Raw genomic sequence first — 15,287 nt, 5'->3', positions numbered from 1 at the left:
GCATATCATGTGAGTTCTTTTGTGACTGGGTTACCTCACTCAGGATGATACCCTCCAGATCCATGCATTTCTGCCTGCTGTCTTGACATCAAACTCAAGAAAGCACAGCCTTTCCCCTCCTCTTGCCCATCTCCCACCTGGCAGCAGCTGAAATTCCTCCACACAAACTCAAAAACAAACAAACAAACAAGAAGAAATCTGCTTACCTTTTCAGCCTTTTATTTTGTATCTAGGAGGCTGAAAGCTGGCAAAAGGGGCAGCTTGATGTTCCCCACTGACCAACTGGAGTCTCCTGTAGACCAGGCTGGCCTCAAACGCAGAGATCTGCCTACCTCTACCTCCCGAATTGCTGGGATTAAAGGTGTGAGCCACCACCACACAGCCAATTATTTTATTTTTAGTTATGTACATAGTGTGTATGCCAGGAGTAGGGGTGAGCTGCGTTTACAGGCAGCATGGAACATCATGTGTGCTGGGAACTGAACTCGGGTCTTCTGCAGGAAGAGTATGTGCTCTTCATCACTGAGCATCTCTCCAGTCCCTCGATAATTATTTTCAGGCTGTAAGAGCTCTGGCTGCAACTCACAGACTTTAATGAGGTACAGAGAAGCCAGATACTCCTGTGGAGCCTGAAATGATAACCCAGGAGAGAAGATGATCAGAATGTGGGCAACTACTGCAGCCATTTTTGTTTGTTTGTGGTGTTGGGTTTCAATCCCAGACTTCTAGTCAAGAACTTCCTTTTTGCACTTATTTTGAAGGTAGAGCCAAGGTCAGCTGGAATTTTAGAGGCGAGCATGCAAGAGAGGCAGTGGGTGCCAAGGGGTGGCCATCTCCTGTGTTCAGGGAGACATCTAGGTGTGGAAGTTGAGTGATGGGGATTAGGGGGTCAGCAATTTAGCTGAAGTTTAGTGTAAATTAAACTTGAGGTGGATGGTGTATACGTAAAGAAACAAACAAACAAGAAAAGAAATCTTACAAGAGCCCTTTGCACTCCACATTGAGATGAAAGACTCAGAAAACCAGGCTTGGTTAAGAGATCCTAGGCTGGAGATAGTTTAGTGGGTTAAGAGCCCTGGCTGCTCTTCCAGGTTCAGTTCCCAGTACCCACATGGCAGCTCACAACCAACTGTAACTCTAGTTCCAGAGAATCCACTGCTTTCTCCTAGCCTCTGTGGGCACCGGGCATGCACATGGTGAACAGACATACAGACAGCCAAATGCCCAGACATAAAATGAAAATCACTAAATTTTAAAAATTGAGAGCAAGTGATCGAGAAAGATAAGATTGTGGAGTTAGAATACGAATGGCCCCAGAGGCTCATATATTTGTCATGAGGGAGTGGCTGTACCTGAGAGGGGTTAGGAGGTGTGGCTTTGTTGGAGGAAGTGTGTCACTAAGGTTGGGGTCTTGGGGTTTCAAACAGCCCATTCCAAGCCCAGTCTTTCTCTCCCTCCTGCCTGTGGAGCCAGATGTAGAACTCTTGGTTCTGTCTCCAGCACCGTGTCTGCCTGTGTCCTACCATGTTCCTGTCATGATGAGAACAGACTAAACCTCTGAAGGTGCAAGCAAGCTTCAGCTGACTGAGGCCGTGGTGTCTCTTCAGAACAATAGAATGTTGACTAAGAAAGACATCCCCCTGCTCTGCCTCCAGAGGCTGAGACTGCAGATGTTGCCACCACACCTGGCTGTGTTCTTCAAGGGGCACATGGGCAGAAGCTGACTGAAGGATTCCAACACACACACACACACACACACACACACACACACACACACACACACACACACCACACACACACACACACACACACACACACAAAAGAACTAGTTACAAAATACCAAATACCACCTCAGATTACTGTTTTTTTGTTGTTGTTGTTTTGAAAAGTATTTATTGCAAAGAATGCTAGACACAGTGCAATGCACAACTGAAAACCAGGATCATGCATTCTAGGGAAAGCAGGAAATGTAGGCAGTTCCTCCCATGAACCCATGAACCAACTCAGCTAAAGTCTGATAGCCAGCCTCCCTCCCCCCCCCCCCATGCAGCTGCCTTTCGGAAGCCACTTCAGGGGCTGGAGGGAGGGGCTGTTCCAACATGACTCCTACTCCTCTGACGTCCCTCTGCCCCAACCCTAGGCCCTTACACCGCTGGGTCCATCAGCTCCTGCTTTCCCGGGGCACAGAGGAAAAAGCCTTCGGAGGTCTTTGCCTCAAGCTGCATCCAGCCATTATCCCCAGTGGCCGACCACTGGCATCTGCTATGGCTAACAAGTGTCCAGATGATATGACGAACATCACTCAGACTCTGAGGGACATGGGGCAGAAGCTGCAGGGCCCGTGTCCCGAAGGCGGTGGTATGGTCCTCCAGCTCCAGCTCCAAGCTAGGGCATGGAGGTCTGAGATGAGCCCAGGAGTCTGGCCCCAGGCCCGCACAGACAGCAGTTTGGAATAATGGCACTGACTTCTCAGGGGCAGATGGCAGCTGCAAGCTACACAGCCCAGGGCTGGCAGGGCTGGAAAAGGTGGACTATTCTGCCAGATTTGGCCTTGGAACGGTTCTCGGATGCAGGGCGTGGTTTCCCCATGGCTGCTCTGTGGACCTAGAGCAACCAGTTACTGCTATAGAAAGTATCTTCCCTTGCTCCACAACCTGCCTGTCACCCTGCTGGTCAGCTGAAACATGGAGCCTGACTCTGCTATGTGGATCCACAAGGACTCAGGGCATGAGAGGCACCAGGCCTCAGGAGGCTGTTTGTACTAGGACTTAATTTGTACTTGAATCAAAACTAGAGTGTGGCCAGGGACTCCTCTCAAGGCCTGGGCTGCCTCGTGCTTTGTCCTCTCCTTCCTCAGTCCTACAGGTGGAGGCCAGCAAATGGGAAGACAGTTCATAGTTCGACAGAACCACCAGTTCTGAGCCATTCATGACAAAGGCATGTCCCGTTACCAGTGTACAGTTCTGTGTGGACAGTGACAGCGACGGCCAGGTAGAGGAGACCAGTTTCCATAAGCACTTTGGTGTGTGCACCAAGGAGGTACTTCCTAAAGCTGCTCTGCCTTTACAGGATCCCCCGAGAGAGAATTTAGGATGAGGCAGCCTGGGCCGCAGCTCTCCTGTATTCCAGTGTATAACTTGGTAGACGTCAGGAACGGGCACCACGCATGGTCCTGTCCACACTTACTCTCCTGAGCACCCACAGATGCGGAGGACAGATGTGGGTAGAAGCCCCCTGCTCCGGCTTCTGTTCCAGGCGGGGATGGAAGGGCTTTCCACTTTACCTGGGGTGGCGTCCACTTGAGGCCCCACGAAGATCAAACCCCTGGCTCCAAGAGTGGCTACGGAGAGGGAGTAGAGCTCTTCCAAGGGTTGCCTGGCCGCCGGCCACAGTGGAATGTCCTAGTGAGAGTTTCTGTCTCAGTGTCTCATTTAAGGTTGCAGATGTCATGAAGCAGCCAGCCTGGTGAGCCGACTGCTCAAGAGTAGCAGAGGGGCTGGCAGCAGAGCACAGAGCCCAGGGACTCTCAGCAGCCACACCCAACCTGTCACCGGTCGTCAACGAGGAGGCAGATGGGCCAGGCTGAGGGCTCTGAGTGTCGCTAGCCACCCACGACTTCAGGAGTGTTCCTGTGTGGTGGCTCCATCAGTACAGCAAATACAAGGTGGCCTGGAGTGACCCCTCTGCCAGAGGTCAGGGTCACTGGTGAGCAGGGACTGTGACAAGGGCTTCTTCTGAAGGCCTGGATATGTCTACATTCTGCACAACAACAAAGACAAAGACTATTTTATTCACCATGCCCAGGGATAGACGGGACAATTCTGTGGCCCTGATCACTGTGGCCACACAGACACTCAGACTCACCTTGGTAACTACAGCTGAAAGCCCCTAGCCTGCCCTAAGCAGGACGCCACCATCAAGCACCATTTAATGGGTGCTCAGATGACAAGACAAGGGAGAGGTAGGGTGCTGCCCACTCCCCGATCCACTGCAACCAGCCCAGGTGCTACCCAAAGCAAGGCCACTCAACCTCCCATTGGAGGACAGGTCAGCTGGGGAAGGAGAGAAGGTGGGGGTGGGGGCTTAGCCCCTGAGTGCACTTCCTTCCTGGCTCTAGCAGCCTACAGACATTTCCTAGTCTGTAATATGGTTCATCTCCACAGGACTGAACCACAGGGCCCTGTGATACCCCTGGACCTCTCACTGTGAATGAGCGCCAAAAGCTACAAAGCCCAGTTCCAGCTTTGGCCTGCTAAGCTTTGGGTATCTCAGGCCAAGGAAACAGGGATTTAAGACTTCCCCCGGCTCCATGAGCCTGGAGCCTGTCCTTTGATGTTTCCCTGGCTTCCCTTAACTCCAGCACCCACAGGAATGTGTCAGGAGCTGTAGCCCTTAGAGACAGAGACATGCTCCTCTTGGCCTACACCCAAGTTCACAGGCCAGCCCTAGGACCTGAAGGTGCAGTCAGAATCCTTGCTTTGAGGCAGAGTTGGTTTGTTATTGTGTGTTTTTTTGAGAGGAGTCTCATGTAGTCCATGTAACCCCTCAAACTCACTATGTAACAGGGGACGACCTTAACCTCTGATCCTCCTGCCTCCATACACTGGAACTATAGGCAGGTGTCACTAAACACTGCTGGGGACCAAATCCAAGACTTTCTGTATGATAGGCAAGTATCTTACCAGCTCAGCCATGGCCAGGCCCATGATCCTTTTTAAAGTTCAAAGGTGCCCAGTTTACAAAGGTGCCCACAAAGCCTGGACTGACAAGGGATTTGAGAATCACCACCTGCCATGGGTGGGCAGCTAGCCTCTCCCTCACCTGGGACCAGCTCTGGTCCAGATCTACTGCAGGGTTGCCTAGGAGCTGTGAGGCCTCAAGAACAGGGAGCCAAACACACCCAGCTCCAGGTACCTCCCCAGGGCTGACCTTGGAAAGCACAAAACCAAGCCACAGCCCCACCCTGGCCACAGGAGACAGGCCCAAACAGGAAACAGCCCCACCCTAACCTGGTCCCTGACCTAACTGGGACACCCCGGGGGAAGGTGCCCACCACCCGGCAGGGAGTCCGGTACTACCTGAGGTCTGTCTCGGTGCGTGTTCACAGCTGCCACGTTCAGGAATATGGACTCCACTTTACAGCCTGCCAAAGGAAGAGGCCACTGCAGTCCCCACACAGATGGCAGCCAGAGCCACAGCAAACCTACTCTGGGGAGGAGACTGAGCATAGAGCTCAGCTTTCCCCTCCCCTTTCCCAGACAGTGTCAGTGAACACCAGGAGGCATGGGAGCCTTGACAGACTCCTGCGTTATCATATCATATCAAGTGACTGCCCATGTGTGCCACATGGGGGACATAGGCTGCTTACACATTGACTAGGGGAAGTTGGGGCAGCAACAGGTCAACAATCAACATGGGATCCCTTACTCTTGGTGCCCCCCAAGCCAGTAACATCCTCTATTCTGCCAACTTCAGTCCAGTCAGCCTGAGGGGAGGGAGGGATAACACCAGCTCCCTGAAGCTTTGTTCTCCTCAGGTGTGACACTGCAGGGCCTTAGCATCTGCATCTAGAAGCATGGAGGAATGTAAATGTCCCCTCTCCAGAATATTCTAAGGTTACGGAAATATCAAAGATCACTGAGGAGGTTTCCTATAGTCATGGAAATTTGGAGACAAGATCTCAGGCTGGCCTTGAACTCTTCTTTTTTTTTTTTTTAAGATTTATTTATTATTATATCTAAGTACACTGTAGCTGTCTTCAGATGCACCAGAAGAGGGCGTCGGATCTTGTTACGGGTGGTTGTGAGCCACCATGTGGTTGTTGGGATTTGAACCCAGGACCTTTGGAAGAGCAGTCAGTGCTCTTAACCACTGAGCCATCTCTCCAGACCTGGCCTTGAACTCTTAACAATCTTCCTACCTCAGCCTCCTAATTATAAGTATAAGCTACCATAACTGAATACAAACTATAAACTAAAAAACAAACTAGATGTACAATTAGAATTCCAGCCCTGGGGAGTGAGGGGGCTGAGACAAGGAGTTCCTGAGAAAAACCCCACTTCAAGACAAGGAAAGAAGAAAAACAGGAAAGGGGAACTGGAAAAGGCAAGGGGTGCTGGGGATACAGGAGAATGAGTCCCAGACAAAAAGAAGGGACTTATGGGGCATCCCAGAACCCTACAGCCCACCAAGGTCAACATGAGGGAAGCTCCCTTACCGTAAGCCACAGGCGTGAGCTTCAGGACTGTGTGCAAGGGGCATTTGAGGTAGGGCAGCTCTTCTGTGGGCAAAAGAGGACAGGGCTAGCATGTCACACACGCCTGGGTGTCCCCCAGTCTTGCACACAGTCCACCCACCTGGGACAAGGCCCCTCACCAGCTGCCTTGTCAAGGAAGTAGGCCAGGAGGCAGCGCATGACAGCCTGGTGGCAAATGACCAGCACGTTCTCCTGCCTCTCCAGTTCCATGATGACGGGCTCCAGCCGCTGCACCAGGTCTTCATAGGACTGCAAAGGCAAGCAGGGAAGGTGTCCTTCAGCCTGGCGCCAGGGTTGGAACAGGGTCGGAGGTGTTCTTCTGTCTGATCTTATGACAACCTGACACACAAACTAGGAAGTGCTATGGCCATGGTGGCCATCACAGCAATAGAAACCCTAACAGGAGTGTGCTCAGCAGTGGGCATTGGCCAACTCCTGGAGCTGCTCACCACACTAGAGGCTGTGTCTAAGCTCCCTCCTGCCTGGTTCCTGAGGGAGTGCAGTGGACAGCTGCTCTTAGAAGGCTGCTTTAGTGAGATGTACAACTTGGGTAGGAGGTAGGGGGGCAACCTGGGAAGGGGGCCACATTCTCCATCCAAGGCTAGATCCTGGCAGGACTTCCTAGGAGGCCACTGTCAGCTCCACTCTTTTGGATCAATGGTGCACTCTGGGCTCCAGGCTCCCTCAGTATCCAAAGGAACCTGGCTTTTCTTCCCATCTCCCACCCTGAACTCCTGCAGCAGCCCTCCGGCATCTCTCCCAGCTTCTCTCATGGCCAAGTCCAGTCAGCTGCCATGTTCAGCCCACTGCTTTCTCTCTCTGCTCTGGACTCTTCCAGAAGCTCTCGCTCAGATCCACAGAAAGAACCAGACTTAGGACTGGTCATGTCCTCAGTTTATCCAGCTACCTCATGCCATCGATGGGGCCCCCTGCAGCCTTCCACTACAGGATTCAGTCACTGGAAGCTGTGGCTGGCCAAAAGGCGCTACCCTCCTCCAGTCCACAGCACTGAAGCACAGAGGGAGGGCAGAGGTTGGGTGTGGTGGGGCAAGGCCCTAGAACTTCCTAGACGATGACAACTGTCGGGAACCTGAGGTCTTCAGGAACAACCGCACTTGCCTGCTGGCCTGTTCCCTCCTCCACTGTTGTATGATGGGGACCTTAGGCCCCTGCTGTCCCCTGGGGCAATCCCTAGCTCCATCTTTACCTGAGAATTAGGCCGGAGGGTGGGGCAGTTTCTTTTCTCTGCACAGTTATCCATCTTTCAAAATAAATTCCCCCCTCCCAGAGCCTGCCCCACACTGTCACTGGCCAGGGGCACCAACACCCTGGCCTGGGCTGAACTCTAGCAGTTCTGGGGTATTCCTGATTAATTCTTCTGTAATTAGTACCATAATCAACCTGCCCCTACGTTCTCAAGTCTGAGAAGCTGCCTTCTCTGTCTCTCTTTATTATTCTCATGTGTGTGTGGAAGGGTGCATGTTCAGTGATTATATGTGAGAGTGCACACACATGTGGAGGCCTGGAGGTCAACCTTGGATGTCCTTTGTCAGGTGCTGTCCACCTTATTTTTAGATAAGGTTTCTCATTGGCCTAGAGTAGGTTAGGCTGACTCAGAATCGACTGCCCCTGCCTCCTTAGTTGCAGGATTACAGGCACGCACGCTACAGTGGGTGTTTGTGTTTTGTTTTTAACCTGGGCTCTGGGGATCACACGTAGGTCCTGTTTGCAAGGCAAACAGCTGACTGTACTTCCTCCCAGCCTTGTGCTGGTTTACCTCACCGCTACCTGCAACAGTTCTAAACCTGAGCTCTACCTCACAGCACAGCATGAGAATTATCCAGGTCACCCAGAGCTGCATGATGTCACACACGTGTCTCAGGGCATGTTTAGGCAACATCCCAGGGCACCTTCTTGAAGCAGGAGGGGACTCCTTAGCCAAGGTGATCTTTACTTTCTGACCAGGGACTCTCTGGGAGAAGGTGACATGAGATGGCTTTGCTAAATCTCTCTGGAGAAGGTCTCCATGGATCTGGAAGCAAGGTAGAGGCTGATGGATGGAGTTGTGTGAAAGACAGACTCACTTTATGACAAGGGGAAACACCCAAAGAAAGGATAAAAGGTCCAGGGCCAAGACAAGAGTGGAGAGCACCTTGGAGTGAGGCCTGGCCATATGAGGCCTGAGTCTATGGCCGCTTAGAGCAGTCTGGGAACTTTCTGGTGACTCCCTGAGAAAGGAGCTGGCCTGGACATCCCAGGAGACAATGAGTTAACTATGAAGTTCTATGAAAGTCAAACCCAACAGAGCCAGGGAGACTCACTCAATTCAGGTTCTGCCCTTGCCAGATCTGCACCCTTAGACCCTGTTCTCCATAGCGCTGTCCCCCTAAACCCAAGGAAGAGGTAACATCCAGGAGACAGAGCTGGGAACTGATGGAGAGAAGAAACCCACACCTAGGCTACCTGCCTCAAGGCCGAGCCTCCAAGCCCAGACGACAGACAGCAGGCAGTAGGTACTGGGATGAAGATCCCAAATCCCACCTACCTCACCCTTTGGGTACCGGTACCGGTACTTGTCCTGATCCCTCAGGGCAAACTCCAGCGGGTAGTGATCCTGGATTTCTTCATAGGTCATTTCCTCACAGACACCCTAGGAAGACACAGCAGTCGTCACAGCACCCATGCCAGAGTGACAAGACTAACCTTGGGGTGGAGGAGCAGGCAGAGGCCAGTGGGACCCTCCTAGCACAAAGCTGACACTGTGGCAAAGCAGACCCTGTCTGGACAGTAAGTGTGGTGGTAGCCACATTTGTAGAAAGCTATAGGAATAGTTCTTACCTGTCCATCACACATCTACCCAGTGGACGGTATAGGATTTAGCACTAATGTGCATGTTTTCCTAAGTCTTTAAAATAGGTTCTTGTTTGTTTGCTTTTTTTTTCCTTTTTGAGACAGGGTTTCTATATATACCCATGACTGTCTTGGAACCCAGTATGTAGAGCAGGCTGGCCTCAAACTCAGAGATCCGCCTGCCTCTGCCTCCCCGGTGCTGGGATTAAAGGCCCACGCCACTTGCCCAGCTTACAAATTTGTTATTGCTTTTACTTATTTGTCTGTTCGTTGACTGTGTGTGCCCATGTGCTCGTGACATGGCCCAGTTGTGGAGGTCAGTTGTCTCCTTCCCTTGTGCGAACCCCGGGAGTGGAACTCGGGCTGTCAGGGTTGTCAGCAAGCACCTTACCCGCTGAGCTGTCTTGTTGGCCACTGATTTACTCATTTTACTGGTTTTTAGACGTCTGTTTCTTTGCGTAGCCCTGGCTGTTATAGAACTGGCTCTACAGACCAGGTGGGCCTTGAACTCTGCCTCCCAAGTGCTGCGATCAAAGGTGTATGCTACCACACTTGTGTTGGCCCTCTCCAGTCCTGTCTGTTATGAAAGTATTAAATATGAGTAGAAGCTGCTGTGTAAACTCTATTTTAAAGAATTCTTCTGTGGGGCTGGAGAGATGGCTCAGTGGTTAAGAGCACTGACTGCTCTTCCAGAGGTCCTGAGTTCAATTCCCAGAAACCACATGGTGGCTCACAACCATCTGTAATGGGATCCAATGCCCTCTTCTGCTGTGTCTGAAGACAGCTACTCTGTGTGTGTGTGTGTGTGTGTGTGTCCTGGAGAAAGAAAGCATGCCAAAATGAAAGAGACACAGAGAGGAAGAACGAGACAGAGACACAATACAAACATACACTACAAACACACACTATCTTATACAAGTGTCAAAACAAGTCAAGCTGGGCACACTGATAGGTGGAGTCATGAGTGCAAGGCTGGAGGTCAAGGCTGAGCTCACCTTAATCTATATGAAACCCTGTCTCAAAAAACAACATGGGGCTGGAGATGGCAGAGGACCTGAGTTCAATTCCTGGCGTCCATGTCAGGCATCTCACAACCATGTGTAAATCCCAGAGGATTCAATGCCCTCTTCTGGTCTCTGCAGGCAACACACACACACACACACACACACACACACACACTGATGGAAAGCACACAAGTGTTATTTGTGCTCTGAGAGGCACTGAAGAGATTGAACCATCTCATGAACTACTAGCCTTAAGAAAGGATACAAGGTTTGTTGTCAGGAAGTGAAACAGTGTTGTAACAAGTCCTGTCGAATGTGGAAGTGGTTACAGAAGCAGGAAGAATGTTTTAGGTTGCCTCCAAGAGCCTGTTGGTAACAATGATTGTGGGAAGGCTTAGAGGGAAACGGGATGGTAAAGAAAGCCCTGGTCAGGCTGGGAAGATGGCACAGACAGGAGAGTGCTTGCTGACCACAGGAACCTGAGTTTGGATCTGTAACACTCGTGTAAAATGCTAATATGGCAGCAGACATTTGTCACCGTAGCACTAGGGAAGCAGTGACTCAAGAACCTGTGGCTCTTGAACACCCATTCGCCCGAGTGCACAGCACCCAGAAACATGGACACAACACACACAGAGCCTCTGTTACGAATATCACCATACAAGGCTGTTGACGTAAATGTGAGCTTAGACCATGGCAGCAGCAAACACTTGCAATCTCAACTGTCAGGAGGCTGAGGAAGGAGGCTCATGAAATCCCAGGCCAGCCTGGATGACAGACCAGATCCTGCTTCAACAGGAGAAAAGAAAGAAATGTGGGTGCTGGGGTGTTTCTGTGAGTCTCAGAAGGAAGGAAGCAAGGGGCCAGTCACAAAAAAAAAAATTAGACAAAAGATGATCATTGTTGCAAAGTGGCAGAAAACTTGGCTCAACTACATTGTAGTGTTGGGAGCTATAATCTGTAGTGCTCCTCTGGCCTCTGAGGGCACCTGCACATGAACATTGTACACATACAGACAAGCAAGCAGGCATACACGAACACGCATAAAGAAATATATATAAAACATTAGCTCAGCCAGTAAAGCACTTGCTGAACAGGAATGAGGACTGGAGTTAAGATCCCAGGAACCCACTTATTGACAGGTGGACAAGATGCCCTGCCTACACTCCCAGCACATGGGAGGCAGAGACAGGAGGATCACTGGAGTACTCTGGCTGGCTAGACCTGCATGCCAGCGAGCTTTGGATTCAATGAGACTCTACCTCAAAACCTAAGGTAGACAGAGGCTAAGAAACACTCATTGTCAACCTCTGGCCTTCTCAAGCATGCACCCACACATGTGAACATGCAAACACACATGTGAACATGCAAACACACATGGATGGTGGAGATGACTACAGCCCTGAGAGGAAACAGGGAGCCTGGAACCAGGGGCAGCTCACTGCTCAGAGCATAACAGTGAAGAGACAGAAAACAGAAAGGAGAAAAATTCAAACCCCTAGAGCTTCAAAGGACTCCCTCTGAAATAACTGTTCCCTGCCACCTCCTGCGTGACTTTCAGTCTGAAGAAGGGCCCGCCTATCTGCACTTCTGTAGTGGACAGAGATTTGGAATGCATCAATTCTCATCAGAGCCCAGTGACCTGAGGCTGCAAGTCCTTCTGCTGTGCGGAGGTGACTGACAGGGTTGTAGCCTAAGGCTGGGCAAAGGAAGCCAGCAGCAATGGAGTCACACCAGAGGTGGGGGAGGGAGGGATGTTGAGGGTAGTGCAGGGGGGATGGGGTGCACCACACTGAGGGCTCCAGCCACAAAGCAGTAGGCAGTCTGACTTTCCAAAGCAGAAGTAAAAATCATTTTAGATACAAACAGCGATAGAAAGTATCCATAGAGAAGCTCAGTAAGAAAACACAGAAACCTCACCACACCCTCACCACAGCCAGAAAAGAGTCAATCAGTGGGCACCAGGAGATCGTCAGTGAGCCAGAGGGTTGGTGTCAATCAGGGGGCAAGAGGAGATGGTCAGTGAGCCAGAATGTTGGCTACACAGGAAGGAAGGCCCGAGTTCCAATCCTCAGGACCAATGCAAAAAGCTAGGCAGGGCTACATACCCCAGATAATCCCAGTGCTGTGGGGTAGTGACTGGAGGGCCACTGAGGCTTGCTGGGTGCCCACATACTCAGTCGAATACCATCTCAAGGGAAGAAGGCAGAGAGCAATGGAGTACGACACCCAACTTCCTCTTCTAGCTTCTGGGCGCACCCATGTGCACACATACATGTATATACCACACACAAACACACCCCACTACCCCACATACCACACTATACATACACTATACAAATACACAGTATACACATACACCCTGACACGGAACCCCCACACACATACCACACACACACACATTCCACATGAACATCCACCTGAACCCACATAACACACGCCTCCCACACACAGAATAAAGATTAAAAAAAACAAAAGAGCCAGGCGTGGTGGCGCATGCCTTTAATCCCAGAATTTGGGAGGCAGAGACAGGCAGATTTCTGAGTTCAAAGCCAGTCTGATCTACAGAGTGAGTTCCAGGACAGCCAGGGCTACACGGAGAAACCCTGTCTCAAAAAACCAAAACAAAAAACAAAAAAACAAAACAAAAAAAAACAACAAATGCCAGGCAGTGTTTGTTGGCACACACCTTTAATCCTTGCATTTGGGAGGCAGAGAAGGGCAGATCTCTGTATACTCCAGGTCACCTGGTCTATGTACAGCACAGAGAGTTCCAAGCCAGCTAGGGCTACAAAGAGAGTCCATGTCTCAAACAGAAACAAAAATGAAAACAAAAACAACAAACCCTTGAAGTTAGGTAAGCGGTAGTCATGCCAAGCAGTCTAACAGATTACTGGATTCCAGGATGGGAAAAGGTGTTGCAGAAAATATATTTGAGGAAACAGAAAACAAAATATTTTTAAAGACCCAGGTACATGTCTATAAACCCAGCCTACAAGTTCTAGGTCGGCCCAAGCCCCATAGCAAGTAAACTATGTGTCATTTAAAACAAACAAACAAAAGAAAAGTTTTCAAATTTTCTAGTTACAAGTCCTCAAATAAAAAATCTCATGTTTCTACTCTGGAAAGACTCTTAGGACAATTCCAGACCCACTCGGATAACCAATTATAATACCACCGCTTACATCAGTTAGCTAGCCACCTGAATTCTACCTGGAAACTAAATTCTCACGGCCCATGGAATTTAACCCATGGTTCCCAGGAATTAATAGGTTAGTGTGTGTGTGTGTGTGTGTGTGTGTGTGTGTGTGTGTGTAGTGTCTTCCCAGGAAAAGTTTTGTCATGCAGCAGTGACCAGCAAGCAAGATAAATCATGACCAAGTCCACATAAAGAAAAACCCTAATCAAATGCTGAGAGCCACGTCAGTGATGATTCTGAGAGCACTCAGAGAAGGGGGGGAGCACTGGAGCAAGCTTCTCAAATACGCATGCAACAGGCATCAGAACAACAGCCGAACAGGCCTCATATTATTATCATTATCATTATCATTATTATTGATAAGGTTATTACTTAAGATAGGGCTTCTCTGTGTAGCCCTGGTTGGCCTGGAACTCACTCTGTAGACCAGTCTGGCCTTGAATCCACAGAGATCTGCCTGCCTCTGCCTCCTAAATCTACGTAGAAAATTACAGGATAGCCTGGGCTACACAGAGAAACCCTGTCTTAGGGGTGGGGTGGATGTGTCAGGCGAGGCTGGCTTATCTGCACCTCCAACTCCTCGTCCCTTCCCTAGCGCTCTCACTGCAGGAAGCTGACCACTCTGGACTGTACCTATAAGGCCATGCGGGATGAAGCCACCGCAAGGGACATGAGATGATCATCCCAGGATGGGTCTTCACTGGGGCCATCCCATCTCACAGGCTGGCCTTTCCTCCTTAGGTCACGGTCCCCGCTGTTGGGGGATCGTCCCCACACAATATGCTCCATGGCCTCCGTTTCTTCACAGGTAGCCCCTCTATCCTCCCCTGGAAGCCTGTCATTGTGAAGAAGGGGCCATTTGTCAGCCTAACCAACTCTGCGGCTCTGTTGTGCTTCTTTGATATTTCCCCTCCGCTCTTCTGCCCCTTTCCTCTTTGAATTTCAGAGGCAACAAGACGCTGAACATCCTCCTGACAAGGTGACAACTGCTGCAGACGGTGAGCTTTGCAAACAGATCATCCTACAGTGAGATCACTCACACCATGAGGGCAGCCAGCGACCCAGGCTGGCGAGGTGCACCCTGCAACTGCATAATTATCTCTTAGAACCAGGCTGCTCCTCTCCAGTGCTTCTCCTGAATCTCTTGGAGAACTAGAGAGGAGGCAGTGACCAGCCACTGCTGACCACCCAAGACTTCCTGCCTCAGAAACTACACAAACCCCAAACGCTCCCCTTCTTTGCTTCCCCTTCATACAAAATCTCGGAGTTCCTCTCGGTCCCTTGAAGATGGACTTAGGGGTCAGCAGACCTGTATCTGCCCATCTCTACAGCCTCAGACTGATTGTATCTCCTCTCTTCTCACCTTATCTCTCAACACCATATTGGAGTGGGCGAGGAAACCCACTCTGCTGAGACTTCTAGAGCCATGGCCTTTGACCTAAAACTCCACCAAGTAGAAACAAGAACGTCTACCCAGGGCTCTGCACTAACTAAGCTATCCCCAACCCACATGCTATAAGACTCACATTATTTTATATATATATATATATATATATATATATATATATATATATATATATTGGGCTGCAAAGTTGGCTTGGTGGTTAAGAGCACTGACCTCGCCTCCAGAGGTCCTAAGTTCAATTCCCAGAAACCACATGATGGCTCACACCATGTAATGGGATCCGATGCCCTCTTCTGGTATGTCTGAAGAAAGCTACAGAGTACTCACATACATAAAATAAAAATAAATATTAAAAAATTGAAATATACACAGCAAACAGTAAAATATAGAGAGCAAAAAAATAAAGAAATTTGAGAAAAATAATCATGATTACAGTCTAAGACCACTCAACTATTTATGATGACCAAGTTCACAAACAAACAAGAAAAACCCTAGCCAGGTGGTGGTGGTGCACACCTTTAATCCCAGCACTTGGGAGTCAGAGGCAGGCAGATTTCTGAGTTCGAGGCCAGC

General features: G+C 50.1%; 1 protein-coding gene across 3 annotated transcripts in view; it reads right to left on the bottom strand.

The window, feature by feature from the left end:
* Positions 1-1,860: 1,860 nt before the first annotated feature.
* Positions 1,861-15,287, bottom strand: part of Pfkfb4 (6-phosphofructo-2-kinase/fructose-2,6-biphosphatase 4) — a 43,428-nt gene continuing 30,001 nt past the window's right edge. For 2 of the 3 annotated variants that reach the window (XM_021205885.2, XM_021205883.2), the window contains exons 10-14: positions 8,802-8,906; positions 6,376-6,505; positions 6,218-6,280; positions 5,079-5,143; positions 1,861-3,759 (exon numbers count right to left, since the gene is read on the bottom strand). In XM_021205885.2, the coding sequence (XP_021061544.2) occupies positions 3,700-3,759; positions 5,079-5,143; positions 6,218-6,280; positions 6,376-6,505; positions 8,802-8,906 (423 nt within the window). In that variant the 3' untranslated portion in view covers positions 1,861-3,699. The remainder of the gene's footprint in view (positions 3,760-5,078; positions 5,144-6,217; positions 6,281-6,375; positions 6,506-8,801; positions 8,907-15,287) is intronic. The other variant, XM_029543462.1, reaches the window with a different exon arrangement.

The sequence above is a fragment of the Mus pahari genome, chromosome 10, assembly GCF_900095145.1.
Source record: "Mus pahari chromosome 10, PAHARI_EIJ_v1.1, whole genome shotgun sequence".
Lineage (NCBI taxonomy): Eukaryota > Metazoa > Chordata > Mammalia > Rodentia > Muridae > Mus > Mus pahari.
This window is presented reverse-complemented; position numbering and strand designations above follow the sequence as displayed.